Source organism: Podarcis erhardii, assembly GCF_964252035.2.
Source record: "Podarcis erhardii genome assembly, chromosome: 10".
NCBI classification, from domain to species: Eukaryota; Metazoa; Chordata; class Lepidosauria; order Squamata; family Lacertidae; genus Podarcis; species Podarcis erhardii.
The window spans coordinates 43,325,172-43,352,667 of record NC_138500.1 but is presented as its reverse complement, the minus strand read 5'-3'; the positions used below and the strand labels follow the sequence as shown (position 1 = coordinate 43,352,667).

The window sequence follows — 27,496 nt, the reverse complement described above, 5'->3', positions numbered from 1 at the left end:
CACCACACAGTCCTTCGGTTTTCCAGCCTCTGGAGAAGTGCAGGGAGCATTCATGCGACACACCTACACACTTAACATGTTGAGAGAAACAGTTTGGGGAGCTCTGATCCACAAGTTATTCTTAAACCAACTTTGTACTTTCCCTCTCCCACCTGCCCTCCAGCCTTTGAGAGCCAAGATCATGCAGGAAGGCTTTAATAGCAATTATGCTCTACAGGAGGGGTGGGCTAGTTGAATCAAGAACTGGTCCAGGCCCTGCACTGCACCCACCTGATATCACGGGGAGAAGAGGTGATTCAAAGTTAAAGCCGTGTCTCTTCTTTTGCACCCCCAGCCTGAACTGAAAGCTGGGGAGGCAAAAGAAGAATTTCTGAGGTGGGTGACAGAGCTGCTTTTTGCTATGAAAGAATAGTAACACTTACTGTGGTGCTTAGATTGGGAACAGCAGAGCTCTAGTTTGTCAGGTAGATGCAGTTTGGCCAAAGTGACTGGTTAAGTAGTGAAAATAGCTTTAAGTGTTGTTATTGCATAAGCATTTCTTGCTCTTATTGTATATGCCCTTGGCCTCGATTTGTTAATTATATGGTTGTAGGAACACAGAGTTAAAGAATAATTAGTACTCTGATTTGGGATCCTTGTTCAGAATTGTGCTGTGAACACAGATGACGTTGAAAGGAGATATGAAGTCATTTCTTTGGCAGCCTAACCATTTATTGTTAAGACATGCATACTTTGTCCTTGCTTCAAAAATTTCAAAATGACCCACATGTACATAAGCATACCAAGCAAACTCGCATGATTAACAAAAGCAAAATAGCATCTTGGCTTGAAATAAAATGTCCATTATCCCAGTTCATACTGCAAAAATAGCAAAGCCCATAGTTCATATATACTTAGATATCTAAAATCTCTGTAGTGAAGTCTACTATGGAATAGGGATATGGGAACAAGTTACCAAATGAATAAAATCTGACAAAAATGGTTTGTCTATATAACACAAGAATAAACTGTTTAACAAGTGAAACTTTAGTTTCCCTACGCTTTCTAGTTACTGTCCTGTCTGCTTCTTCCCCTGCCTCATCCACAATCTTGAAGATACCCTAGTAATTGGTTGGAAGTACTGGTCCCTTTGCAGAAGTCTGAATCACAAATGACATTTTTGTTACTGTGTATATTCCAAAATGTCATAACCCTGGCCAATTATGGATAGAGCAGCAATAGTTGTAGGGCTAACTCTACAAGCAATTCAGAACAACAGTATTCAAAGAGTAATAACAAGATTTGAGGCTTTCTAGAAGTTACTCCAGACTCTTAATGTTCTAATAACTGCAGTATTTATCATAGACTTGTATCTTATAGTAAACTTGAGTTCATAGAGTTCCCCCTGTGCTCCATCCAACATCTTCCCAAACGGCATGTGCAGCTGAAATAGGAGTAGGGAAGGGAACTTCCTTGTGAGTCAAGCCATGGTTTCCTCCCCAAATCTCTCTTTAGGATACCATGAATTAGAATAGCCAGAGCAGAGATCTACTGCAGAAGATACCTCAGTTGCATTTTTAGAAGTTGCTGCCTTTCTGACATCAAGGTACCTCACATCTGTTGCCTGTGAAACTACTGAGATGGACAGTTAACATAGTGCTATGATGGCCATTTGCACAAGCCCTGTTCGGGTGTTCATGCCCTATAAAACTGCAAAAGGGGCAGAGCAAGGGATGGGTGGTTGTCAGCTTACTGGCCTTAACTCAGCCATTATCCAATCATTCTCTAGAAGGGAACTTGCTATACTTAGTGGAGTAACACCAGGATTCTAAATCATGGACTCCATGAGTAGAGCGGGTTCCTGTTTTAGAAGTTACTTCTCCAACGTGGAGTAGGCAAGACCAAGCAGCATAATTGGGAAGGTTAATGCCTGAGCAGGGCTACTGCAAATCTACAATGACAGACTTGGCTATAATGGATTAACATGCTTTTTACTCCCAGTCTTCCCATTACCTGATGAAGTGCTTGTTTAGGCAGCAAGCAACTTGTACCATGCTTCAAATGTTGCAGCCAAAGCAATATATAGATGCAGATCTGTAGGCAGTAGAAACAGAACAATTTTCTCCAGGGGGCCTTTCAACACACTAATCTTATAAGCAAAAAAAGATTTACTGAACCCAATTGACAGTGCATGTAAAAAGTGTGCTTTTAAGGCTTGAGAAAATGCAATACTTTAAGACAAGCAACGGCATAGGACACTAGTTATCAGTTTCACAGTAATTAGTGGCATTTAAGTTGTAACTATAGAACCATTTCAGTGCAATGGCACTAACGAATCATTGAGCGTGAACCAGAGCACCAGCTCCCTGCCCATAGCCAAATCCTTTGGGGCCAAAGTTCTTCGCATAACAACCTGCAAGGATAAATAGTAGACTATCAGTTCAATTCTAGCAGTTGTTTTGGTGAAATAATAAAATCGGGTACTCAAGCAGATTTACAGAACATTTTAAAAAATGATTTTCTATTGTTTTCCAGGGCAAAACTATTCCTTATACCTAAAGAGCTGTCACTTCTGAAAGAAGGAAACTGCTATACAAATCCTTTTGGCTGGTGTAAAATAGTTGTCCCTACACCATCCACAGCAATGATTTAAGATTACTTCCTTAGTTGAAAACCTGATACCTTCATTATTCTCCAAATATCACTTAAATTGAGAAAATATTTATCCACTTAAAGAACAGTTGCAGAATACATTCCTTTGACCTGTTGACCACCCCTTCCTGGAATCAAACCATACGACTCTTCACCGGAACAAGCAATTTTTATGCCCTTTGCCTTAACCTCTTACCTTTGCAATAGATTTCACCGTCCTTCTCTGTCAGAGTTGTTGATTCAAGACTTTTCCCACACTTGGCACAGCGAAAGCAGTTTTTGTGCCAAGGCTAGATAGAAAGAGAGCACATTTATTTTAGGCTTCTGTATTGCACCATTAAAAAAATTCCAAATCTATTTTCAAAAAAAGTTGTCTTCTTAGAGTTATCTTGCTATTCATATGAGCTTGATCTATTAGTAAAAAGCACTTAAGTACAAATGTTTGAGAAACTGGATTCAGCTGGCCACTGTCTCAAGACTGCAAATCTCTTCCTCCTCAAAGAGATTTACTTGCTCACCTCGTGTAAGAGAGCAAGCTACCCCACCCTTAACAAGCCAAGTTTATCTACAATTAATGAATCTGAAAAATGTCAGTGTTGCTTGGCAAGGTCTCTGCAACAATATGCCACCTTACCTTTCCAGCTCCTATTACTTTCTCTGCTGCATACACAGAATCACCACACCTGGAACATTTCTCTGCTCCTCCAAATTTTTGGGCAAACTTTGAAGTATTTGGACTTGTTGTAGGTCGGTGAGAAGGTGCACTAAAATAAAGTAAAGGTGCCCTAGTGTGAATATCCAATTTCAGTGGAATCCATTATTTATTATTATTAAATTTGTGTCCTGCCCTTAATCCATAGATCAAAGGATGGTTCACAACATAAAAATACAAAATAAAAACACAAAATACATAATAAAAACAACAGGGGGGAAACACCACAAACCAATAACCTGGTTTGGATGCATACTAGCCCATAATTATACTTCTCTATGCTGATTCACTGAACTCTCACAATGCTGTTGTAATGATTTCCCCTCAATTTGCACCTGTAATATGAAAGGTTTTTAAAGGCAGCCATGTTCGCAAATTATCCCTTAGTTTGAACAATGGCTAGGTTTACAAATATGCACTGCTTAAAATGTACTTATTTAAGACTGCCTCACATCAGGATTTTTGCTCTAAAGTTTACTGGAATTTATAAAAACAACTTTTATCAAAAGCCCACATCAATACAGCCTCATTTGTGTCTGAAGACTGCCACAGTATTTCCTGTATTCTTTAAAATGCAGCCGTTCTACAGATCTGAGTTTCTTTTTGCCTTGTGGCTTGTTTGTCTTTAAAACAAATCCCCTGTCATTTGGGGAGGTGCCCTCACCAGCCAAGTATTCTTATCCATTTAGAGGGCCCTGAAAATCCTACTACAATCAATGAGGTTATGGTGGACTACATCATGGCTTTTCATTTTACAGTGAAGGCGCTCTATAGCCTTGAGAACTATAAATTCATCTGAGGCATAATATCAAGGCTTTGAAGCCTTCATTTGAACAGAAGGAACTGCTCAGCATCCAACATGTTGAGACTGTTCAAATGAAATACCAAGCCTTGCTCGCAATTACTACCCGCCCCCAATGCTCCTGGCTTACTGGAAGCCATAACTGCTGCTGCTGCTGCACAAGCCAATGTGAACTGGTTTTGATTCAAGAGGAAGCAACTGAAGCCGAGTGCATAAAGAGAAGAGGAAGTGCACGCAAGCACAATTCTCATTGTGCCCAAACCATGGTTTGGTGTCACATGTGAATTAGGCATTGGTTTACCCCATTATATATATATTAGGCTGGATATTCATGAGATTCTAAAGTAACATAACATGATTTAAGAGGTGGACCCTTAATTATAAAACACTTGCCAACAGAGCCTAGCTGCGTCACTTCCATAATAATCAGCTTTCTGAGAAAACTGAATCACTATTACACACAGAGAGCAAACCAGGGTTGACTCATTTCCAGAGATGTTTGTTCCCTGGACAGCTGCTAATAACGAAGGCTTAGTTATATAATCAGAGTGAACTTTACCATTCCACCATTGCTTAGGGACAATACATAATACAGACATGACAAAAGCATGGCTGCAGGCTGTTTCATGTAGGGTCACACTGCCAGCTGCAGTTACAAGTAGCTCAAGTAGAATGCAAGTTATACTTACTTGTCATGCTTGATGCCCAGCCTCTCCCCTCTGTCCATATTAAGAGTGCCTGCTCCTTGGCCATAGCCATAGCCTTTTGGACCATACTTCTTTCCATAGCATGATTTGCAGTAGACCTCTTCGTCATGGATGGCTACTGTTGTGCTGTCTAAGTTTTTCCGGCAGACCACTGGAAAAGAAAGAAAGAATTTGCTTCTTCAAAAAACGGATGCCTATTTATTAACAGAAAGGAACATTAAGTGCCAGGGGGGGAAAGTGCCTCTGGTAGTTCTTAAAACTTAGCGGACTACTGGAAAATGAAAAGAGGGGAATGTTTTTGAATTGCTGGGTTATATTTTGCTCTACTGAGGGACTTGTCCCTCCTTTCCCATTCTTAATTGTGACATTTACAGAATGGAAGCTTGATGCAGTTTAATTAACAAGGCTGCAAAAGAAGCCAGGAACTGAGGCCAGCAATTTTCCCTCTTGCTTTTTTAAAACCACACAACATGTTTAATTATGCAACAGTTCCCATTTTTACTTTACAAAGTATCCATAACTAGAGGCACTAAAAATAATAATTAGTGCACCTTCTACGGGTACTCCATTTGAGACTTACTGGGAATGCTGACCCAACTTAAACCCATGTCCTGAAATACCATTAGTAACCTATTTCTGCTTTTACAGCTTTAAGTTGCTTGTTCTGTTTCCTGGGAATGAGGCCAGAATTTCTCTGTTAATGAGAAAATATGGGCAGTTCTATATGAGCACTCAGCACAACAGTCCATGTGCTCTCCACCATTCACATTCAAGAAGTTTACTTCAGGGCAACATGCTTTAGTTAACACCACTACGACTTCAAAATTGAGTATTATTTTTGCATATCACCAGAAACAGGTGGTTCAGAACTCACCTAGTAAGAAAAATATATATATTGATCCATAAGACTGCAAGAGCTTTTGCATTTAATGGTCTGTATCAGGAGAAAATGTGACGTAACAATAGGTGCACAAATGCATCTCCACTCTATAATTTTTTGCACGCTGCAGCCACAGGGGAGTGGCAGTCAAGATCACAACACAGAGGCTTGACACCAGCACTAGCCATTCCTCACACCCAATGAAAATACAGTACCCACCTTTTAACTAGCATTGTAAAGGTTACGAAGATAGAAATGCATTTATGCTCATGTCTCATCACTATTCCACATCAAATGCGAGTCAAGCTACACTGCAGAACTAGATTCTATTGGGTGCATTTTTGCTTCCTTTTGAAGCAGAGCAGTGCCACACTTTGGGTTTTGACTCCTGTAGTCGAATTGTGTAGTGTACAATGTGTTCCATTATTATCTCACAAGACACTGTTTAGTTTCATGAAAAATGTTGTCATGCCTTCTGACTAGGAGGGCTCTCGCCTTTAATCCCAGATTTGTAGAGGCCAAATGAGATAACCAATTCTTTCACAGCTGAGTTCTTTATGCATCCTCAGAAACTTATTCCTTCATATTTTCCATGTCTAAGCCTAAACAGGAAGAAGCAATCCTGAACCTAAACTGCAAATAGTTTGAGCTTATTCTGTTACCTTCCCAGCTTTGCTGCTTAGCTCATTGACTTTCTTGCTACCATGAGGTTTGACAGCTGTTATCAACTGCCCTGCTTTTCCTGAAGTGCAGCTACTGAAAATTCCTGGCCTGCCTCCCCCACCCAAATTGCTTGTTGCTCTTACTAATTTCATGACATGAGCTTGGGTAAACTACAATCCACATTTAATGTCACAACAATATTGCTCTTCTTTGTGGCAGCTGCATCACAAAGCAGTTATTTGATGCAATCTTTTGCTTAGTATCTAATGAACATGCTTTTTAGTACAAAAATGCAATTCTTCAATAAGCTGTTGGCCTGAAACATAATCGCATAGACTCTGCTCATTTAAGACAATCAACAGCCTCCTGTGCCAAAGCCCAACAGAATTTTGGCTCCACTGTGCTGAAATAGAAAATCAACCAGATCATTCAATTAACTTATTTGGTATGGATGAGGAAGAGAGCCAACTAATGAATTCTCACAAAATGATCTTTAAAATGTAAACTGCTGGAACAACTTACAGTGTGAAACAGGCATTTTTATGGATTAAACTTGGTATTTTGTTAGCATGCTTAATCTTAGAATATAAATTCAGCTCAGAGCCAACTGAAATGGTGGCTTTGATTTGAAGAGACCAACGTGTAGCAAAGTGAAAACCTAAACCAGGCATGGGGAACTTGTGGCCCTCCAGATGTTCTGAGACTACAACTCCATTGACCATGCTTGCTGAGGCCAATAGAAGTTGCAGCCCCCACACATCTGGAGGACCATAACCTGCCGACCACTGACCTAAGCCTTTCATTTGTAAAGATGGTGATATAGCTCAGTCTTGAATCCCGCTAATTCCAGTCCTTTTAATACTCTCAGTACTAGACAGAGCTGGTCCACTTCTCTTCCAAAGAACAGCTAGAGCCGCTTCTCATTGTTTATGTCCTCAGTTATATGAGACATGCAAGTAGGTCCACTTCCTGTGGTGGTCATGCTGTGTCTGAAAATGCTCTCCTGACAAAGACTACTGCATTCCTCTGGTGAAGATACAGTCCTCTCGAGTCATCCTGGGAAGAAAGGAACTCAAGATTGCTCAAGGCAGCATAGATAGTGCTTGGTATTTTACACTCTTTGTTCCTTGAGGCCATAAGATGTCTGTCTTTGGATCTGAATAGCAAAAATTATGGTCCTGCTGCTCACTACTTGCACTGCCCATTCACTGTTTCAACTGAAAAGAGTACTTACTACAAAGAAAGCAGCATCTGTGGAAGCTTCTCCCATCACATTGTACTTCTTCTGCATGGTACACTGTTCTGCCACAGGCCCCACACTTGTTGCCACCTCCCCAGTTTGGCATTTTGAGTCTGCAAAAGAGATGGTAGCAATTAGCAACAAGGTAAAGGTTGTGTTTCCACAGCAGGAGCTTTGCTAACATTTGTAGAAAATAACAATAACTTTTCTAGAACAATCTTAATTTTTCCCTCCAACTTCCACTCCCATCAATTTTTGTTTTAAGTTTTATTAAGGATTTTTGTGTGTGTTACAAAACAAAGGAACAGGGAAGGGTACGTCTATCGTCTCCATTTTCAATTCCTAAGAGTCTTTTTCACAATTCGTTTACATTTAGTGAGAGACACTTTTGTCATAGATATCTTGCTGCTGGGGGGAAGGAGGGGGAGAGAGTTGGGAGTTACAGCCTGGAGTAACTGCAGGCTGAGGTAAGTTTTCATACATTTCTCAAACAGTAAAGCCTTCATACTAGGTTTAAGGGAACAAATCATTTGTCATGCATAGATTTCTTACAACATCGTAAGAGCATTCCATAGATACTCCGTGTAAGAGAATGATTATAGCAATGTGATGAAAGCAGAGTTGGGAGTATCCACTGGAGTGCAGCAATTGTTCCAGGCAACTCCATCATGCTCAGAAAGCAGGGGAGTAACCTCACCCTCATTCACACAACTGGAACCAGAAACAGCATGCCCCAGTGCATGTTCTCTCTCACACCTATTTTCCCATCAGCAGAGGAAGTGAACATGTGCAGCACCATACCCCACTGGAGGGGTGCAAGGGACAATAGCAAATGGCTCATTCTCCTAAATGTCTCTGGTGCTGTCTCCCTAATCCAGCATCAGCAAACTCTCCACAACTCCCCTCTTCCATAGAAGAGAGAAGGATTCAAGCTGGAACCATAAGCAGACCCTGAAGGCTCAAAAGAAAATATATTTTGGGGTGGAAAGGTGCAAGGAACGTTATTAAACTCTACTGACCAAGTACACAGATTAGTTTTGAGAGAAATGCCTCAAAAACACAAAGCCAGTTTCTATCCTCCAGTGAGGGTTAGCACACAACAAGAAAGTGTAAAAAGGAAAACAAATATTTTAAAATACTGTAAGCTGCCTGGAGTGGGTATTTGCTTAGAAAGGTGTATCCAAACTTTTAAAATTGGTAAATGGAACATCTCCATGTGGCAAAAAGGTGACCTTTGTTTTCCATTTTAACACACAGCCCAAGAACAAACAAGGGAAAACTAATAAAAGGTGCTTTTAAAAATCTTTTAATATGCCTGTTGAAACACAGTTTCTGCTTGCTTAGCGGGGGCGATGTGGGGCAGAGAAAACATCTGTCCCACTGAACATTTGTCTAGTAGGTGAGAAAGACAACTAGAAGAGTCTAAGTCAAGTGAAGTCCACATTGGAAGCAGCAATTGCCCCCAAGATATCCTGGCCTCAAACTATTGATACTCAATGAAGCTAAACTCCCTCTGAGCCACTGATAAGGCAATCTTGTTTGCCTGTCTTCCATAGGCCTTATTTTTGGAATGGAAAGTTTTTCAATTTCACTTACTACAGTCGTACCTTGGTTGTCGAACCAAATCTGTTCTGGAAGTCTATTGAACTTCTGAAAACGTTCAACAACCAAGGCGCAGCTTCTGACTGGCTGCAGGAGCTTCCTGCACTCAATTGGAAGCCGCGTAAGCTGCGTCAGACATTCGGGTTCCAAAGAACGTTCTCAAACCAGTGCACTCACTTCCGGGTTTGCGGCATTCGGAAACCAAAATGTTCCAAGTTGCAAGGCGTTTGGGATCCAAGGTATGACTGTACTAGATTTTGAAGCTGATTGTGAGGTCTGTTATAATATCATTTTCTATTACGAATCTTATTTTATTTAATCATGTTAATGACACCATTTTGTCCTTCACAACTTTAACAACTAACTGGTTAAAATTGCCTTTTCTCAAATTAACCTCTCAGTTAGTAAAGCTTCAAGGGGCACATCATTCCAGTCACCAGAAAATAATGATATCTATCCACACATCCTTATCTAACAGCTCTTTTTGCTGAGTCACCCATCAATAAATAGCCCTTTGGACAAACCAGACAATGCAAGACAGAAGTTCACAGATGAAATAGCAACTGCAACCACTTCTGTTGATGCTGATGCTTCAAGAACACATATTGTGTAGCGGAAATACTGGAGCTGTGCCTTGCAGACAAGGTTGCTCTAACACAGTTCTGTGTGTATGTTGGGTTGGGTCACATTGTGAACCTGGCCCAACTCCTAATGATTTTGGATAAACAGTGAAAAACAACAGCAGCCAACTCCTTTAAGTGTACAAATAAAAGAACCTTTCTATAAATCATTGCTGTTCTATTAGCTTTTTCAGATAGCTTGAACCCAAGTTCAGCTTAGTTGTTATGGAGAGAGTGACCCAGAAAATCTTACAAAGCAAAGCTGCACAGTTAAGTGACCATTGTCTAGAGTAAACCATTCTTGGAATGTAGGAAAAGAAGATTAATGATTAATCCAGATCAGGACATTTTAGTGCATTCCCTACCCAGCAATTACAAGTCTTCTTCTGCATGACCCTAGTAGCTCCATTTTAGGTAGCAACATTAATTTTAACTACTTAGCACATCCCTTTAAGAGTCCTCAAGAGTTTAATACTGCTTTTCCAGGATTTGGCATTACAGTATATAATGGTCAAGATGAGGTTGGAACTGTTACTTATGACATATACTGTTATTTTGTCATTCTTGGCACCACTGGAATCTAAAATGTCAGGATTATATTACATTTATCCAAAGGTTTGGCTGCACTACTATGTAGCAGCTGATATCAATCATAGCAAACAGGACCCTAAGATGGATATAAGCTGCATTCCTTTCTCCAGAACTTTGCAGTATAAGATTCCTTCCCACTTTATAGCATCTCCTAAAGAGTAAACCCACTAGGAACTTAATTTTAACTGGGGTTCTATTGTTCCTTTGTTGGCAACCAACTTTAATGTGTATGTATAAGTTCATTTCCTTCCACTTTAAAGACCACATACTCTAAGGAATTCACCTTGGCACTGGTAACCTCAAGACTGGATTATTGCTATGTGTTCTACGTGGGGCTTCACTTGGACTAAACCTGGAAGCTGCAGCTGGTGAAGAATGCAGCAGCTAGACTGGGGTACCCCATCAACATCACAGATCCTCTGCTGAAGGAGCTGCACTAGCTGCCAAAATGCTACCAGGCACAATTCAAGGTCTTGTTTTTACTATTTAGTGCCCTAAACTTGAGGCGAGAATATCTAAGGCATCGTCTTGCCCAAGACACTCCCGCCCAGCAACTGTGCTCCTCAGATAGGATACTGCTGAGAATACCATATGTCTGACACAGAGGTTCCATTAGTCTGCACTGGATTTTTAGCCCCAACTCTCAGGATTCATTTTTCTGCCACAATCAGACAGGCACATAGCATTCTGATATTTAGGCACCTACTGAATACATTTTTTGTTTAGGAAAGCTTTCCTTGAGGTGTCACCCAGTTATTTATGAAAGATCAATTCTCTGTTTTCATGAAATGTTCTTTTTAAGAGTTTGTTGAATTGGTTTTGTTGTGCTTCTGTATTTTATTCTGTATTTTACCCTATACGTTGCTTCAATGGTTTTATGCCATAAAGTGGTGTACAAACGTGTACAATAATAGTAACAGTAATGGACCCAGAAATAGCAAAGAAATGGCAACTGCCTGGTCTGGCTATTTCTCTATCCCATAAAAACGATTCTCCATGAGTAGGCTGGCCCTGCTTTTTCATTCCACAAACAGAGCAAGTCATCAGAACAAGATTGCACTGGGAAACTTTTGCATTTATATTTGCATGCATATAAGCACATGTTGCAAGTGTAACATCATTTGATGCACTGATGCAGCCTCTCAGAACTGCACAACTGCCATACAATATGTCTGCGCTAATGTAAATACTCATTTTGGTACAGAAGAGGAAATAATGACATTGAACTGATTTTATCAACAGATGTCAGGAGAGTTGACTTCTAATAAGCAGCTGAGGGCACGTGGTCAACATTCATTATTAACACCAATATCTGTACTTGGGCTTTATATTCAAGATGAATGTGCTTAATATACATCCAGATTTGGTTTACTATAGTAATTGTTTCCACTTCTGATGTGCCCTCAGCTAGTAATGGCATGCCCATAACGTATTTAAGAACACTGCATTAAACCTTTACATGATGTGGAGCCAATTGTGCTCTGCAGCGTAGAGTTCTAAGCTACCATTCTTCAAATCCTTTCCCTAACAATACAGTGCTTTGATACAACTGTCAAGCAGTATTCAATAATGCCACCTACCTCACTGCCTAGCAGTCTCCCTGCCTGAACTGACAGAACTGGTCTCAGAGGCGATGTTGAGGACTCCCAGACTGCTAGTTTTGGAGGACTTCAACATCCATGCCAAGGTGACTGACTCTAGGGTGGCTGCCATGATGACCATGGGGCTGTCCCAACATGCCATTGGCCACTGCATGTAGCAGGCAACACTCTGGACCTTGTTTTCTCTGCTGGGCAGAAAGAGGGTGCTATTGATATCACAATCCCTTGTCATGGTCACATCACTTCCTGTTGAGATTTAGGCTTCCAGCACCTTTTCCCTTCTGCATAGGCCTAATGGGATGGTCCACCCTTCAGAGGCTGACCAATGGGTTTCCAGACAGCTCTGGGAATTTTCTGGCTGCTATGATTTGCACTCCTGTCAGAGTGCTGGCTGATCTCTGGTACATTTGAATGGCTCGGGCTGTTGACATGATCACTCCTGAGCAACTTCTCCTGCTTTGGCTCCTTAGTATACTCCAGAGCTTCATGCAATGAGACAAGCTGGAAGATAGCTTGAACACAGATGGAGGAAAACTCCAGTCGAATGCAATCTAACACTGGTGTGGACTCAACATCAAACCTACTTAGTTGCAGTGAAGGTAGCAAACTATGCCGTCCACCAGAGCTTTTCCAGATAGTATGGGGTCTTTTACAGTCTGGTCTGAAGGAGGTGGTAGAACAGATGGTAGTTCACTGTCACTTGTTTGCAAAGCATTTTAAGGATAAAATCACTTGCGTCAGCCTGGACCTTGACTCCAATGTTACAACAGGTGAATCTCAAGAGGTGTCCACCAGAGCACTGTCTAGTTTGGTTATGTTGGATGAGTTTCAGTAAGGATGGATAAGGTGCTTGGGATCAGTCAGCCTCTTGGCTGATAAAAACTAGTAGGGAGGAGACAGCTGACTAGGCCAAGGAGATTATTAATGCTTCCTGGTGAGACAGGGGGCCCATGCCTGCTTGAAGGAGGCAGTGGTAAAAGCAGTCCTCAAAAAACCCTCCCTCAGTTTGGAAAATCTAATTACTAGCCAATTGCCAATCTCCCCTTCTTGCAACGGTTTCCCATTTGTGGAATGCTCTCCCCAGGGAGGCTTGCCTGGTACCTTAGTTACATATTTTTAGGTGCCAGGCAAAAGCATTCTACTTCTCTCCAGTCTTTGGCTAATTAAGCAACCTATGGCTTTTTAAACTGGGCGGGTATTATTTCTGTTTGTCAGTATGTTTTATATTTTTGTGTTTTTGTATTGTAAACCACCCTATGATTCTCAGATGAGGGTTGGTACAGAAAATTAACTAAATAATAATACAAGTCTACAAGAAGGCAGCACTCACGAACCACTTGCAGGAGAGACTTCGGAAACCATCAAGCGGTCCATCTTGGAACACAACTTGCTCCATTTGAAAAATCTCTCTCTACAGAAGAGATCTATTGTGGATTACAACTCTAGAACTATTCTGAAATTCCTAGTGAGCAGAAAGCGACTGATAGTGCAGTTGCATTCAGCAGTACATATGATTTGGGAATAAGAAGTCAGCTTTGGCAAAGAGTTTAGTAGGAGATCTTCAGCAAGTTGGCATTTCTCAGGGCTAAACTAGATGCAACCTTACTTGAACAACTGCAATTAACACGCATATTTAACAGAAAGATAAGTAGCAGCTGCAAGATCAGGACCAAGATTACAGGATGCATTTTTTAAAAAAACACACCTCGCTTTATGCTGTCATTCTCAGGAATACCAATTCAGAATGAAGCTACTATTTTTCCCCGCCAAGGAGGAAGCTTCCATTGCTAATTTCATAAAGTGGAACCAGCATTGCTAATGGTCATTGAGAGCTTTATTCTCAATGAATTTGTCTTATGTATTTACCATTTCAATGCCAGTTCTCCCAGCTTGGAGGGATGTACTATTTGCTGTGCTAGAAAAGAATGACCCTGTCTAACTCCTTACAGATTCTAGATCTCAGTAATTCTAGCAGTCCCCACACACTTGATTCTGTTTGTCCATACAATATTGTGGTGCTACTATGTCTGTGTTTCAGTTATTTTAATTTGTGGCATCTAATTTTGCATTGTAAACTGCCTTGAGTGTGACAGAAGGCAAGGTAAAAACGCTTAAACAAAACAAAACAAAATATGTAAATATATTAATTGTTAAACTTTAAAAGTGTTAGAGTAACTTTAAGAGTACTAATCCAACAGCAGCCACAGAGCAGGCAATCTAGGCTAGAAAATAATCTACACTGTTCTACAGGATAGTATCCAGGCTGTTAAACAAGTTTGAAGAATCAGGCATGACAGAGCCAAGGAATTATGCAACTACCTTCAAGGGCCAATGGGATTCAGTTTTCCATTTCCATCCTCCTGACTCTTGCAGTTCATGACAGAACCTGTTCTAGGTGAAGAAATAAAAATCTGTTGCAAAAAAATGGGGAGTCCCCCCCCCCGTAAGCAATTATGGGGTTATAAACCCAAAAGCCATAACTCTTGCATCTATTATTATCTGTTATAATATTTTGTGCCACCGCTCTTCAGTCAAAAAGCAATTTGGAGCTGCTTACAACAATTTCAAACAGAACCCAAAGAAAATGGTTTAAAAGTGTGGAAGAAGGGGTATTGCATGAAGTTTACCAAATCCTTGCAGTGAGGGAGACAGTTATGCATTTTGTCTCTCATAAAATGGCTTCTTGAAAAGCAGAATACCGTATACTGGCCAAGATTACTACTACAATGGCATATAGCCAATAAACATTTATACATTCTAAATTCTATATATCCAGACACTGGAATAAAAAGTCTCCAGAGTCACCTACTTTAAATGGATTTTGCAGCAATTCTGTTCTACTTCTTATGTTAACAGCTGCACACTCATTTTTAGAAGACTAAAAACCTGCCACTAGCCTATCTTCAACCTGGCAGTAGCTAATTTTGGGGTCAAGACAATTAACAAGCAGGTGACTTGAACTTGCTGTCAGGGCATGTGACTTGCAACTAAATCCCATTACCTACAGCATTTAGCTTTCCACTAAGGGGTTTATGACACGTAGCTGGTCTTTTCCTAATTAATCCATGCCTATTAAAAGAGCCATTTCACAAACTTGGAAAAACAAACTGCCCAAAGATTGTTCAACAGGATCTATAAATGAAGCAGAATACCTACAGCGTAACAAGCAGTAGTTTCTTCCATTATAGATTAGTATGCAGGGCCAACCTGAACAAGCTTTTAAGAACTGCTTTATTAACAGGATAGCAGCCAACTATCCATAGATAGCTGTATGTCCCCAAGAGACTCTACCCAATGCACGTTAAAGGGAAACTGTTTCCAGACAAACTGCTCGCTCACATCACGAGACTTAGCAGCATCACTTAGAAACAAGAAGGGCGCTGAGTAGCTTTCCTGCTTTCTCACCAATAAGCCACTTAGTGGCAGTTACTTTACAAATGAGCACAGGGAGCTGGGAAACAGAGCAGCTTCCAGGCAAGCGTTAAACAAATTCCTTTAACCTCATTATCTCACCCCACCCGAAGTTCCCAGTGAAACTTTTCCAAAAGGTGCTCAAGGAGCAGAAGAAAAGGCTGCCATAAAATGGGTTCAATTCTGAAACGTTCACCTTTCCAGAAACACTGGGCCCTGCTGGGCGCTATATGCAAAGCTTTGAGCTTTTTACAGCTGGGTTAACACCCGGCTTCCATCACCTGCGATGGCCGCGCCAAGTGGGGAGAAGTGGCAGGAGAAGGGAGAAGATAAAACTGCCTGTGACTAGGGTTAGGACCCGTCCATTCCAAGAGAGCTCACGAAAACACGGGAATACCCTGAACCCAACTCGCTTCTCCGAGCATGTGCAGAGATTTATACTCCTTCCTCCCCCCCCCCCCCGCAGAAGAGCATCCACGCGCGCGGAGCAACACAGCCGGGCGTCCCAGCTCCAGGGGTCGTGGATATGCCCACTGCCAGGAGATTTCAAGCCGCTTTGGAAGCCCGGCTCCGAAAGAGGTGGCACAAGGTAACCCAGAGGCGTCAGCCCAGCGTGGTCCGCGCCCCCGTTAAAAACCTAGGAAAGCGAAGCGCTCAGCCTGTGCAGAAGGGCGAGACTGTGGAGGACGAACACAGAAGGGGAACAAAATCAAGCCAGCCGCTGAGGAAGCGCCGCCGCGTCTTACCTGGGCGCGCGGCCACCAGCTGCTTCGGAAGCTCTTTCTCCCAGGGCTCCCCACCAACTCCGCCACAAGTGCGACAAGCGCGCGCCCCGCAGAAGCCAGCCGGGTTTCCCTTGCAGCTGTTTATAGCGTCCCACAAGGGGGCGGTGCTGCGACGGAGCGTAGCCGGGCAAGCCCCTTCCCTCTGGGCCGCCCTTTCTCTTTCCGCGGCCCGCGAGGCCCCGCCCTGCGCGTTCAAGCGGCCGGCGCCTAGGAGCTCGGCGCGCCCTCGCCCCAAAGGGCTGCATTCCCTCGCTCGCCCCCGCGCGCGAGCGCGTTCTGACGGCCCTCAACTGTTCACACGTTCCAGCGGCGGCGCCGCCGCAGGCACCGTCCGCCCATTAGAAGAAGGCCTTGGATGTTTTCCCCTTTTACAGTACATACTTGAAGGGGAGGGCTGAGGAAGCTCGACATGCATTGCTTTCCAAAGTAGAGCCTTTCCTGACGATCCAGACTTCTCTATATTAAAAAAGTGTATTGTGTCTAGTAGTCGGAATTTGTGGTAGGGGATGTTTTCCCTGCTGGACAAGGAAAATAACGCTCTCTTCTCTAGTTGAGTGTTGACTGCCCGCTGGAAATAAAGATTTGAATTTGTGGCTCAGTTTGGAATGTCTTTTTTCTTTGGTACGGCTTACAGCCTAAAAAGTAAAATCATTAACAGTGGCGTAGCGTGGGTTGTCAGCACCCGGGGCAAGGCAAGTAATTTGCGCGCCTTAACCTGTGGATTTGCGCCCCCTAACCCTAACCCCCAGATGTTGCGCCCGGTGCGGCCGCCCCCCCCCCTGCACCCCCCACGCTACACCACTGATCATTAATACAGACAAAAATGTTCTTCCTTCATCTGACATCCGTCAAGTGTCTCAAAATTATGGAGGTACCCTTCTACTCAAATATCAGAAGAGGAGTCAAATGTGTTTCTTGGGGACAAGCAAGTGACAGCAGGAGCAATATATTGCCTTCTGAGCCCTGCTTGTGGCCTTCCTGAAGGGACCTGGTTGGCCATTGTGGCAAGCACTGTGCTGTTCTTATTACTGTATATTTACAATATTTGTACGCTGCCTTAAAACATAACGCTCTCAGAGTGACTTGTGTGACAGCTGAATTGCAAAACAAATGTAACTAGATGAGACCTAGGAAGATGCCTTATGGCTTATGCCAAGACAGACCATTGTCCCGTTGGGCCAGCTTCGCCTACACTGACTGGCAGCAGCTCTCTGACTTCTCTCTTAGTCCTGTGGAGATGCTTGGGATTGAACCTGGAATCTTCTGCAGGCAAAGTGGATTCTCTACTGAGCCGCAGTATTCTTTATGCTTGTGCCCTCTAAACGTTTTGGACTATAACTTCCCTCACCCCCTGCCAGCTTGACCACAGTTCAAAATCTGGATGGCACCAGGTTGGAAAAGGTTTCTTTAGAGTCTAGCACCCGTTCTGAAAAGCAAGATTTGGGAGACAGAGAAAAAACCTTACACGCCAGAGAGCTACTGCTGACTGAAGTATATATTCCGGGGCAAGGTGGATGTGGACCAATAACTGGATCCACCAGAAGTGGTGGGCTTTACAAACCCTGTGCTTGGGAAATGCCAGTGTGATGTAGTGGTTAAGAGCGGTGGACTCATAATCTGGGGAACCGGGTTCGCATCTCCGCTCCTCCACATGCAGCTGCTGGGTGACCTTGGACCAGTCACACTTCTCTGAAGTGTCTCAGCCCCACTCACCTCACAGAGTGTTCGTTGTGGGGGAGGAAGGGAAAGGAGAATGTTAGCCGCTTTGAGACTCCTTCAGGTAGTGATAAAGCGGGATATCAAATCCAAACTCTTCTTCTTCAAGCACAGCGCTTCCAAAGCACCTCACAACCAGCTGGTTGTCAGATGTTTGAGAAGTGCTCTGCAGCTCCAAGCACAGTGCTTTCCAAAGTGCCCAACAATCAGCACTTAGGAAGTAGGGTCTGCAAAGACCCTTTCAACCAAGCCAGGCCCTTACCTGCCCCACACCTGATAGCATATGTCAGGTTTAGGGCAGGTAGGTATGGTTTGGTCAAAATGGCCATGCAAGCCAAATGGAGAGGCCCGGTGGGCCACGGGCTGTTCCCCACCTGTAGTTTAGAGGTTGAATTTCCCTAGTTGTAATATCCAAGTTGAGGAGTGCTCATCCCCAGTCGCCCAGAGTGGCTGGGGAGACTCAGCCAGATGGGTGGGGTATAAATAATAAATTATTATTATTATTATTATTATTATTATTATTATTATTATTAAAACATAAAGATAAATATTGTTGTCCTTTCCCAAAGAACAATGTCCTACCATTTTGTGAATATTTTCTTTTTGAAATTTCTATGTAGGCTGGGTCTTTGCACAGCAGCAAATTAATTTAAGAATTAATTGATTAAAAAGAATTAGATCAGGAATGTTACTCCTCCTCCCGTGCCACACACAGTAAGACTAGCCGCCCTGCAGCTAGACTTATCTTCTTCATATACTAAAAAGCCCTAATTCAGTCTGTAGAGGGTGGTGCCAACAGAACTTTTGAGGATCAGTCTTTGTATCAGCTGAGTATTTCTAAACACAAAGCTCTTTTTGTTTTATTTTGTCACACAGGCATAACTTCTGAATAATGCCGCAATAGAAAACTATTATCTTCCGTTGAAGGTAAGTATTTTCATACAAAAATGTAATTGCTCTAAGTGAAGGATTATTATTTATTGGGGGGGGGGGAGTTGAATTGCAGAGACCAAAGTAATCACATTTATATAAACAATAAATGGATTGGTGTATAAAAGGCATATGGATAATAAGGATGAACACTAATATGCTTTTCACTCTAAATTATTTGTGTGTGTGTGTGTGTGTGTTCTATGCACTTGGGAAGCTGCTGAAGAAGCTGTTTTGTTTCCTATCCGTGATACATTTATGGGACATGTGCAAAATTAATGGTAGTATTTGAGTATAAATCTCAAGTCAGGGTAAAATTCACATCACTTGTCCTTCTGTGGAAAGATGAAAATATCAAGAACCCTGGTAAATTTATACCTGCAGCCTCTTTGGTTTCCTACCTAGGAGCAACTGTTGCTGGCCTGCCCACTTCCATTGCGGAATTTTGCAGAATAGACCCATTTTCGTAGGATGATGAGTTTCTGGCCATGTACACACTGTACTGTACCTTTAAAGCACATTCCCCACCCCCCAAAAAATAATAATTCTGGGCACTGTAGTTTACCCTTCACAGAGTTACAATTCCAAGCAACCCTTAACTACAGTGCAAATAATCATTTGAGGGAAGTAATGTGTTTTTTAAATATGCTTCTAAAGCTATAGTGAACACACAGCCACTGAAAGTTACCCCAACCATCTAGCAAAGGAGAGAGGAGCAGAATCACTTGCCTTTTTGTGACCACCAGCTTGGTGTGCTCCAGGCTCTGTTTGGTGCAACTGCAGCCCTAAGTCAAGTTCCTCAGCTGGTATCACCACAGCTCTAGGCTCAGCGGTCTCCTACTCCTACTCTCAGTTTAAGGCCAAGGCCATGGCAATTAAACATCATAAAAGCCTCTAAATTCTGGGACAGTGCTGTGAAGAACCTCTGTTTTAATTCCACATCTAGGTGACTACGAAAAGGCAATGTCTTAGTGGTAACTAAAGGTCTCTAGCATGGACACAACCTTGTTAAAAACAAGGCAATTATATGTATTGGAGTAATTTCAAATCTGTTATCGGCTCCGGAGTTCTCCAGGTTGATTTACAAACTTGTTTCAATTAATATGGTACTCTTTATATCCTAGCATCCATCACACAGAGTACAGTAAAATACTAAATGTGACAAAAGAAGACTGGCCAGTAGACTGGGCTAAATAACAGTCTTAAAAGGTGAGTAATTCTGTCGCTAATAAAACTTACATCCTCATGAAGAACAGAGCTGCTTAAATGTATTGAGTACAAAGTTAAAGAAAAAATATTTCAGCAACTTAGGAAGCATGTTTAGAGAGATGAGATCTTTTTTAAATTCTTTTTTAAAAAAATTTGCCCGTAGGTTTTGTTTGTTTGTTTGTTTTAACTGTCAGAAATAGTGTGTTTATTTTTCTTCCATAGTGGTAATTTTTCTTCAATGACAATGTTTATTTTTTGGGCCATAAAAAATGTTGCTTGACGAAACCTTTAAAAAGCAAGCAAACAAAACCGGACAACAGTTAAAAAACAAAAACAACAACGTTTTCCCCAAAATAGTTATTCTCTCATTTCTCCATCTTCTTTTTCTTCTTCTTCCACACCCCTTATATAAAGGACATTATTGCACCTTATCAGAACTTCACCAAGGTGTCCAGATAATGCACCATCAATATATTCTTCTGTATTTGCAAGCTGCATGTTCGTGTAGCCATTGACGGAGACGAGGTAGCCTTTGTATTCCATCCCCCACTTCAGCTTCACCATCACTGGCTTCCCAGTCAGCCCATTTAGGAAGGGCTTTGGATTGAGAGGCAGACTCATAGCAACCAGACCAACCTAAGGGCGGCTGCGGCAACAAAAAAATTACTGGCAGGCAGCACATGTGCCCGCCAAAGCTCTAAAAAAAAAAAAAAAATTGCCCGTAGTTTAAACTCCACTTGAGATGCTAGTAGGTATATGTAAGAAGGTGAGAGCAGCATGCAATTTATATGTAATCCTAAATGCAATTAGAGAAACAATGTGTCGTGCAGACCGCAGGTACAGATGCTATCATGGCACCTGAATGTGATAAGCACAGCAAAATCAGGAGGTTATTAAATTAAAGATCTGAGTACCCTGGGTGGAACTCTTTAAATAGCTTAGCCCAACACAAGCTCCCTTGAAGGAACCTGCTCCACAGAATTTCAATATCTCCAGTAATCATTCACAATAGGGAATATAATTTAGGACAAGGTATTTCTCTAAAAAGTTGAGCTTGTTTTATTATATCATTTTAATATTGTACTATGAAGAATTCTGTTTGCTAAAACAGTGATGAATAACCTTTTGAGTGGGGGAGTCTCCAGGGTGTGACTGTTTTGTGGAAGGTATTCAAGCACATGCTGGAACTTTAGGTGAGTATGGTTGACGTTTATTAAAGGTCTCTGAAATCCTAGTGCAACAAACCCACTTTGTTGAAAGTGATGGGGAAATGCATTTTTAAAAATGTGGGATGAATGAATTTTATTATTTATACCCTGCACATCTGGCTGGGTTTCCCCAGCCACTCTGGGTGGCTTACAGGATATATAAAAACATCAAACATTAAAAAGGAGCATGTCCACCCCCATCGTTCAGCCCGGACACTGAGGTCCAGCGCTGAGGTTCTTCTGGCAGTTCCCTCACTGCAAGAAGCGAAGTTACAGGGAACCAGGCAGAGGGCCTTCTTGGCAGTGGCGCCTGTCCTGTGGAACACCTTCCCATCAGGTGTCAATGAAATAAACAACTATCTGACTTTTAGAAGACATCTGAAGGCAGCCCTGTTTAGGGAAGTTTTTAATGACTGATGTTTTAATGTATTTTTAATATTTTGTTGGAAGCCGCCCAGAGTGGCTGGGGAAACCCAGCCAGATGGGTAGGGAATGAATGAATGAATGAATGAATGAATATTATTATTAAAAACCTTCTGATACAGCGCTGCCTTCAGATGTCTTCTAAAAGTTGTGTAATTCTTTATCTCCTTGACATCAGAAGGGGGAGGAGTTCCACAGGGAGGGCGCCACTACTGAGAAGGCCCTCTGCCTGTTCATTGTCATATAACTGCCCCACAAACGAATTGAAACTGATGCACAATAAAGACTGGATATAATCTAACCTCTGTGTAAGCTCTGTACAAGTAAATCAGGATGAATGATCAATAAACAGGTTGTCTGAGGAGGACCTTAGTCTAAGACTGCATTAGCTTATAACACTGTTAGAAGCTGGATGCAAGGAAAAAGTCAGCAGCCAGAACTGGGCAGAGCCATCTTTTCTCTCTCTCTCAACCGTTTTCTCTTCCCTCTCATCCACTCAGCAGGCTTTTGGGGTGGGTATAGATTGCTCTCGTCAGAGGTCTGATTGACTGTTTACAGAATGGCCCCTCCATCTGTTATAGGCCTCCCCCTGCCCCAATGTTTCTCTGCTTGCTCTTCTTCTCTCCCTCCAGGTTAAATGTTGCTAGCTCCTGGGCTAAAACTTAATCTCTCTGAAATTGCCCAATTCTGCTGCTGATTTTGATAACTTTGTTAGTGCAGTTCAGCTGGCTTAAAGAGCTTCAGCCAGATTGTTGTCTGGGGCGAGTTATAGGGAGTATGCAACTCCCTTGTTACCACAGCTCCACAGCCTATCAGTCTGTTTCCAGGCACAATTCAAAGTGCTGATGATGACCTATAAAACCCTATAAGGCTTAGGTACAAGCTATCTGAAATACCTCATTCCCTCATACACACCTGCCTGGGTTCTGAGATTTATTGGTCCTTCTCTTGGTCCTGCCACCCTCACAGGAATGTTGGTAGGAATGTAGGGCCTTCTCAGTGGTTGCACCCAAACTTTTGAACTCTCTCTTTGCCCTTTTGCCAGCTGGTGAAGACCTTTTTATTCCAACAGGCTTGGGGGAAATGACTGCTATTAATGAAAGGCTGGTACTGTGCTGTCTTTATTGTAATTAGCTGTATGTTTTGAACAGATTTATATATGTGTGTTCAATTATTTTTAATGACAAACCCCAAGTTTTTAGCTGTTATTATTTCATATGTAAGTCACCTTGAGCCCCTGTCAGGGAAAGAGGTGGGATAATAATAATAATAATAATAATAATAATAATAATAATAATAATAGGGACCTATTAAGATTGGTTCCACTGCCCAGCTTAAATTCTTTCTTTCTTTTAAGCAAAATATCTGTAACTTTAGAGAATAGAAACGATGTCATGGGTATTAGGTGAGTTGGACCAGATGACCCATGTGGCCCGTTCTAACTCTACAATTCTATGATTCTATAATATCTAGTTTTCCTCAGATATTTCCGACATGCATGTTGGCCTTATGGCGGGCATATGGGACTCTGGCATTTCCTGATACCAGGAAGATATCGTTCAAAATCCCTTTGCAGCATAATTCAACACTTGCTAATCTTAACCACTGCTTTGAAGGGGAAGGTGAAATAGCACCACTGATTTCTAAAAGGCAGTTATACTTATTCTGATGGTGTACACGTTAACAGCTTTAATCTTGTTTAGGAAGGTCATGGCTAAATTACCTGTTTATATCGGCTTCTATACTTTCAGTATACCCTGGGAAAGTAACATGTATGCCTCTTCAGCAGGAAAAATATTGTGTGGAGTAGAGGCAAACATACTCCGCTCTACATTAATGTGGCCTGTCAGGTCTTGAATTATGGGCAAAAAGGTGGTGGCATCATTAAAAGAAACCCACAAGTGTCAATCCTTGACTCCACTTTTAGTTAATCATGCTGCCTTCCCCCAGTAGCCTTCTAAAAAGCTGTGATTTGAGCACCAGTGGCTGCCACCCACAAAACTGATTTAAGGAAAGTGGGTCTACTGTCTATATTAGTCAACAGGTGGCATAACAGAACGATGGACACAGACGGCTGCTCACCAGCGCTGGGCCATTTAAATTGCCTTAGGAGCCAGAGGGAGCAAGGTGGAGCAGGTGGAGAGGAAAGAAGGAGAGAAGAGACCAAGCTTTTTCTGGAGGCTGCAGAGGGGACACGGTGGGATGCTTTGGGATGCAGGTACACAGCCCTATCTGGAGATCTGGGAGGATAAAACTCTACCCCAAGGGGTCAATAGGACTACTACCAGCAGCTTAAGTGCTTGATCATGCAGGAGGATGGGGGTGCAGGAACTACTGATGTGCAGCTGGGGCAAGACCTGTTGCTGAAAGACAGGAGTGCCAACTTGGTCCCATGACTGTGGGTGCCTGGGGCCACGGGTGCCATGCAGAGTTCATGGGTGCTCAGCCTCTTCCTGGAAAATTGTTGTGTGTACTCAGGCACCCAGGGCCCCAGGGAGTTGGCACCTATGCTCAAAGACTTAGTTTGGCCTCAAGTGAGGAGACTGCCCAGTGAAATAACTCAGGAGCTAGTGGAAGCTGGTAGTACAACTGACTTAAACTGACTTCTGTTTCACCACCTAGTGATAGAAGAAAGAGCAGTAGGTTGAGGTTCCCTTGCTGGCAAGCCAGATGACAACTTGTCTTCTTCCAAGGTGTTCTGGATCGTGTGCATGGTTTCCCACCCCTCATTTTAACCTACTGCAGAGAAAGACAGGCAGACGCAGAGAGACTCAAAGTGAGTTTCATGACTGAGTGGAGATTTGAACCTAGGGCTCCTGGGTCCTGGTCCCACATACAAGCCACTACACCCCACGGAAACTTCTGTTTCCTGCAGTTTATACAACGCTCTACTTCTTGACTCAGCTACTGAGGTAAAACAGCTTTGTACCAAAAAGAGGACTTGTTAAAGCACCACCTTGGCAACAATTCCCCCTTACTGTGAAGAGAACTGGAGTAGCCGAAGAGCGACAAGGACAGTGAGAGCTTCTTTTGTGTACTGATGATAATCTGTTTTCAACACTTTGCTCGGTAATTGTCCTCCAGCAACGCCATCCACTTAGAAAAGGGACTAGTTATGTAACACTTACTCCTATAATGCTGTACAAAGGCAGCTTTCTGTGGCTGATCAGAGCATGTACAGTGCATTTCTCTGTACTTGGAAAATCTAGTATGGAGACTGCTCAGAAGAAAATAGAGCAAATGCAGTTTCTGTGGAAATAATTTCTAATTGTATAAATGTTCAGTAGGCTAAACAACAAAAGGGATAGGACAGAACAATATTGTAAGGTACACTTGTACTGCTATTTGGTCATGCTGCTATTTCCTTGTTGGAGAGATGGAAAGTCTTTGCGGTATTAAACAACAGAAACTGTCATGGGTCAGTGTTTGTACCTCTCAGTCAGGACAGGGAGAAACCAAATTATTAAATGCAGTCCTTGAACTGCCTTGGGCAGCTACTGATTTACTTTGTGAGCACCTGCCAAAAGCTGGACCTCTACTTCTGAATCTCCCAACTCAGGGTTGTGCAGTTATATCATTCTGGAATGCTTTCACTCAGAATCTGGATTGATTGGTCTGGGAAATTTTGCCTCATATAAACCAGCATGCTTTGCATGAAGGGGTTAAGATAGTAGAGTATGCTGTTTTGGCTAGACTTGACTAGGCCACACCCCCTCATCTTGGATGATGATTTCTTTGTTCACTCTCTCTTCCGCCATGGCAACCCTACCAGATAGGATGTCTGAGCTTGATCGCTTCAAACTCAGAAACCTTTTTATCATATTTTGGAACACATTTATTTTGGAAGGCATTTGGCTTGAGCACTTGACTGTATGCTAGCTTTGGTGTCTGGACATTATCTGATGCTATCTTTTCCCAGCTGCTTGTATGTGTGTTACCTTCATTGTCACCTAAAAGGTTTAATAAATAGCTGAGTGATCTATAGACTTTCTATTACCATCACCTGTAAGAAGTGTATTCCCTGAAAGCAAAATAAATTTGTGCAAATGTAAAGTTTATGGAAGCTGATGTTGCAGGAAGAACATTGAATAGCCTTTGATATATGCATAATAAAGTCTCATTTACTCGAAATCCCCAGGTGTGCAGAGTATTGCAGGCTTTCTGCTGAAGCTCTTGGTCGAAATAAATGCTGACAGTTTAAATAAAAGTTCTTTTGCTCACCACTCCTTTGGAAATATGGCTTACATTCCCTGGAAATGTTTTTGAGCTATTATTCTCCCTATTCTGTTTTTTCTGCTTTAGGCTACAATCCAAAACAACAGTCCACAATATTTCTTCTGTTGCTCTTCATCCAATTTTCCAGCAGCAGTCCTTTTCACACTTACCTGGGAGTAGCCCTAATGAACGCAGTGGGACTTATTTTTGAGTAAAAATGAATAGAGCCACCACACTAGTGGCAATTCTAAGAACTCTCCATAGATTTTTCTAATTACTTCCTTTCTATTGTTTCTTTCCCTGTCTCCTTTTCCTCCCTTGAAACTATCTTAAGCAATATTTGGAAAACAAACAAATCCAGATGTTTTAGACAATCACATTCTAACCATCCTACTGGTCACACAATACAGGGTCATAGAATTTTCAGCTACAGTTCTGTTTTACAGGTGTGCTGGAGAATGGATTTTTGTTTTAGAGGATATTGATTCTAGCACACCTTGCTGAACTGAGGATCAGGCCCCAAGATAAGCAAGCTAAGGGAGCTGGGCATGTTTAGCCTGGAGAAGAGGAGGTTAAGGGGTGATATGATAGCCATATTCAAATATATAAAAGGATGTCACATAGAGGAGGGAGAAAGGTTGTTTTCTGCTGCTCCAGAGAAGCGGACACGGAGCAATGGTTCCAAACTACAAGAAAGAAGATTCCACCTAAACATTAGGAAGAACTTCCTGACAGTAAGAGCTGTTCGACAGTGGAATTTGCTGCCAAGGAGTGTGGTGGAGTCTCCTTCTTTGGAGGTCTTTAAGCAGAGGCTTGACAACCATATGTCAGGAGTGCTCTGATGGTGTTTCCTGCTTGGCAGGGGGTTGGACTCGATGGCCCTTGTGGTCTCTTCCAACTCTATGATTCTATGATTCTAATGATTCATTTTAAGAAGGTAAAAGCATGGAACAGGTAAAAGCCCTGCCATATCAGATTAAGACCCATCTAATCTAGCATCCACAGTGGCCAACCAGATGTCTCTGGGAAGCCCAGAAGGCAGAACATACATGCATATCTTATTTTAGGATGTTCTAGTGTAAAAGGTATATATACACTTTATGAGCTTCATTGCACTGCTTTTCATACGTGGGATAATATGTACTGCTTTCTTTGCTCCTCCTCAATAGCTCCCTTCACTTTCTATTTGTCTGTATCCCGTATGACCCATTGTTCCATTTTAGTTCTTCGTTGGATATACACACACATAAACTGTTCCCTCCTTTGGTGTCGTTTATCCTTTTCTTCGTGGTTTATGGCATTATTCCCCTATTTCCTAATATAAAACAAGATTTATTTAATTTGTAAATCCTGTTGCTCTCACTGCTTCTCCAGTGAGAGTCTGTATTTGCTGCTGCGCTTTGTACATTCCAAGTTCAATTACCTACCTTAGCCAGATCAATTTTCATGTGTGTAGTTAGAGAGCTTCTAGCCAGGTTCAGTTGGAGGTTGTTCCCAATGAATACTAGGACACCCCCTTTCCCCCCCTTTTAGTTTGGAAGAAGAATTTT

The 27,496-nt window shown here is 42.2% G+C and overlaps 1 protein-coding gene and 1 pseudogene across 2 annotated transcripts; both read right to left on the bottom strand.

Moving 5' to 3' along the window:
• Positions 1 to 689: 689 nt before the first annotated feature.
• Positions 690 to 16,360, bottom strand: CSRP2 (cysteine and glycine rich protein 2). Its single transcript, XM_081878597.1, has 6 exons — positions 16,207 to 16,360; positions 7,630 to 7,748; positions 4,835 to 5,003; positions 3,266 to 3,395; positions 2,828 to 2,921; positions 690 to 2,392 (listed from the first exon to the last, which is right to left on the bottom strand). The coding sequence occupies exons 2-6, from the start codon at positions 7,739 to 7,741 to the stop codon at positions 2,316 to 2,318; spliced, it is 582 nt and encodes a 193-aa protein (XP_081734723.1). The 5' UTR covers positions 7,742 to 7,748; positions 16,207 to 16,360; the 3' UTR covers positions 690 to 2,315.
• A 4,058-nt stretch (positions 16,361 to 20,418) lies between these two features.
• Positions 20,419 to 20,804, bottom strand: LOC309351192 (small nuclear ribonucleoprotein F pseudogene; annotated as a pseudogene). Its single transcript has one exon. The product of its transcript is annotated as a small nuclear ribonucleoprotein F pseudogene (transcript).
• Between the last annotated feature and the right edge of the window lie 6,692 nt (positions 20,805 to 27,496).

What these genes read in the sequence shown, in the direction of transcription:
- CSRP2 (XM_081878597.1), bottom strand. Translation starts at nt 7,741, where the DNA reads ATGCCAAACTGGGGAGGTGGCAACAAGTGTGGGGCCTGTGGCAGAACA. An exon ending in AAGTAATAGGAGCTGGAAAG is followed by an intron (nt 2,922 to 3,265) that starts GTAAGGTGGCAT and finishes CTTTCTATCTAG; the next exon opens with CCTTGGCACAAAAACTGCTT. An exon ending in CGGTGAAATCTATTGCAAAG is followed by an intron (nt 2,393 to 2,827) that starts GTAAGAGGTTAA and finishes TTATCCTTGCAG; the next exon opens with GTTGTTATGCGAAGAACTTT.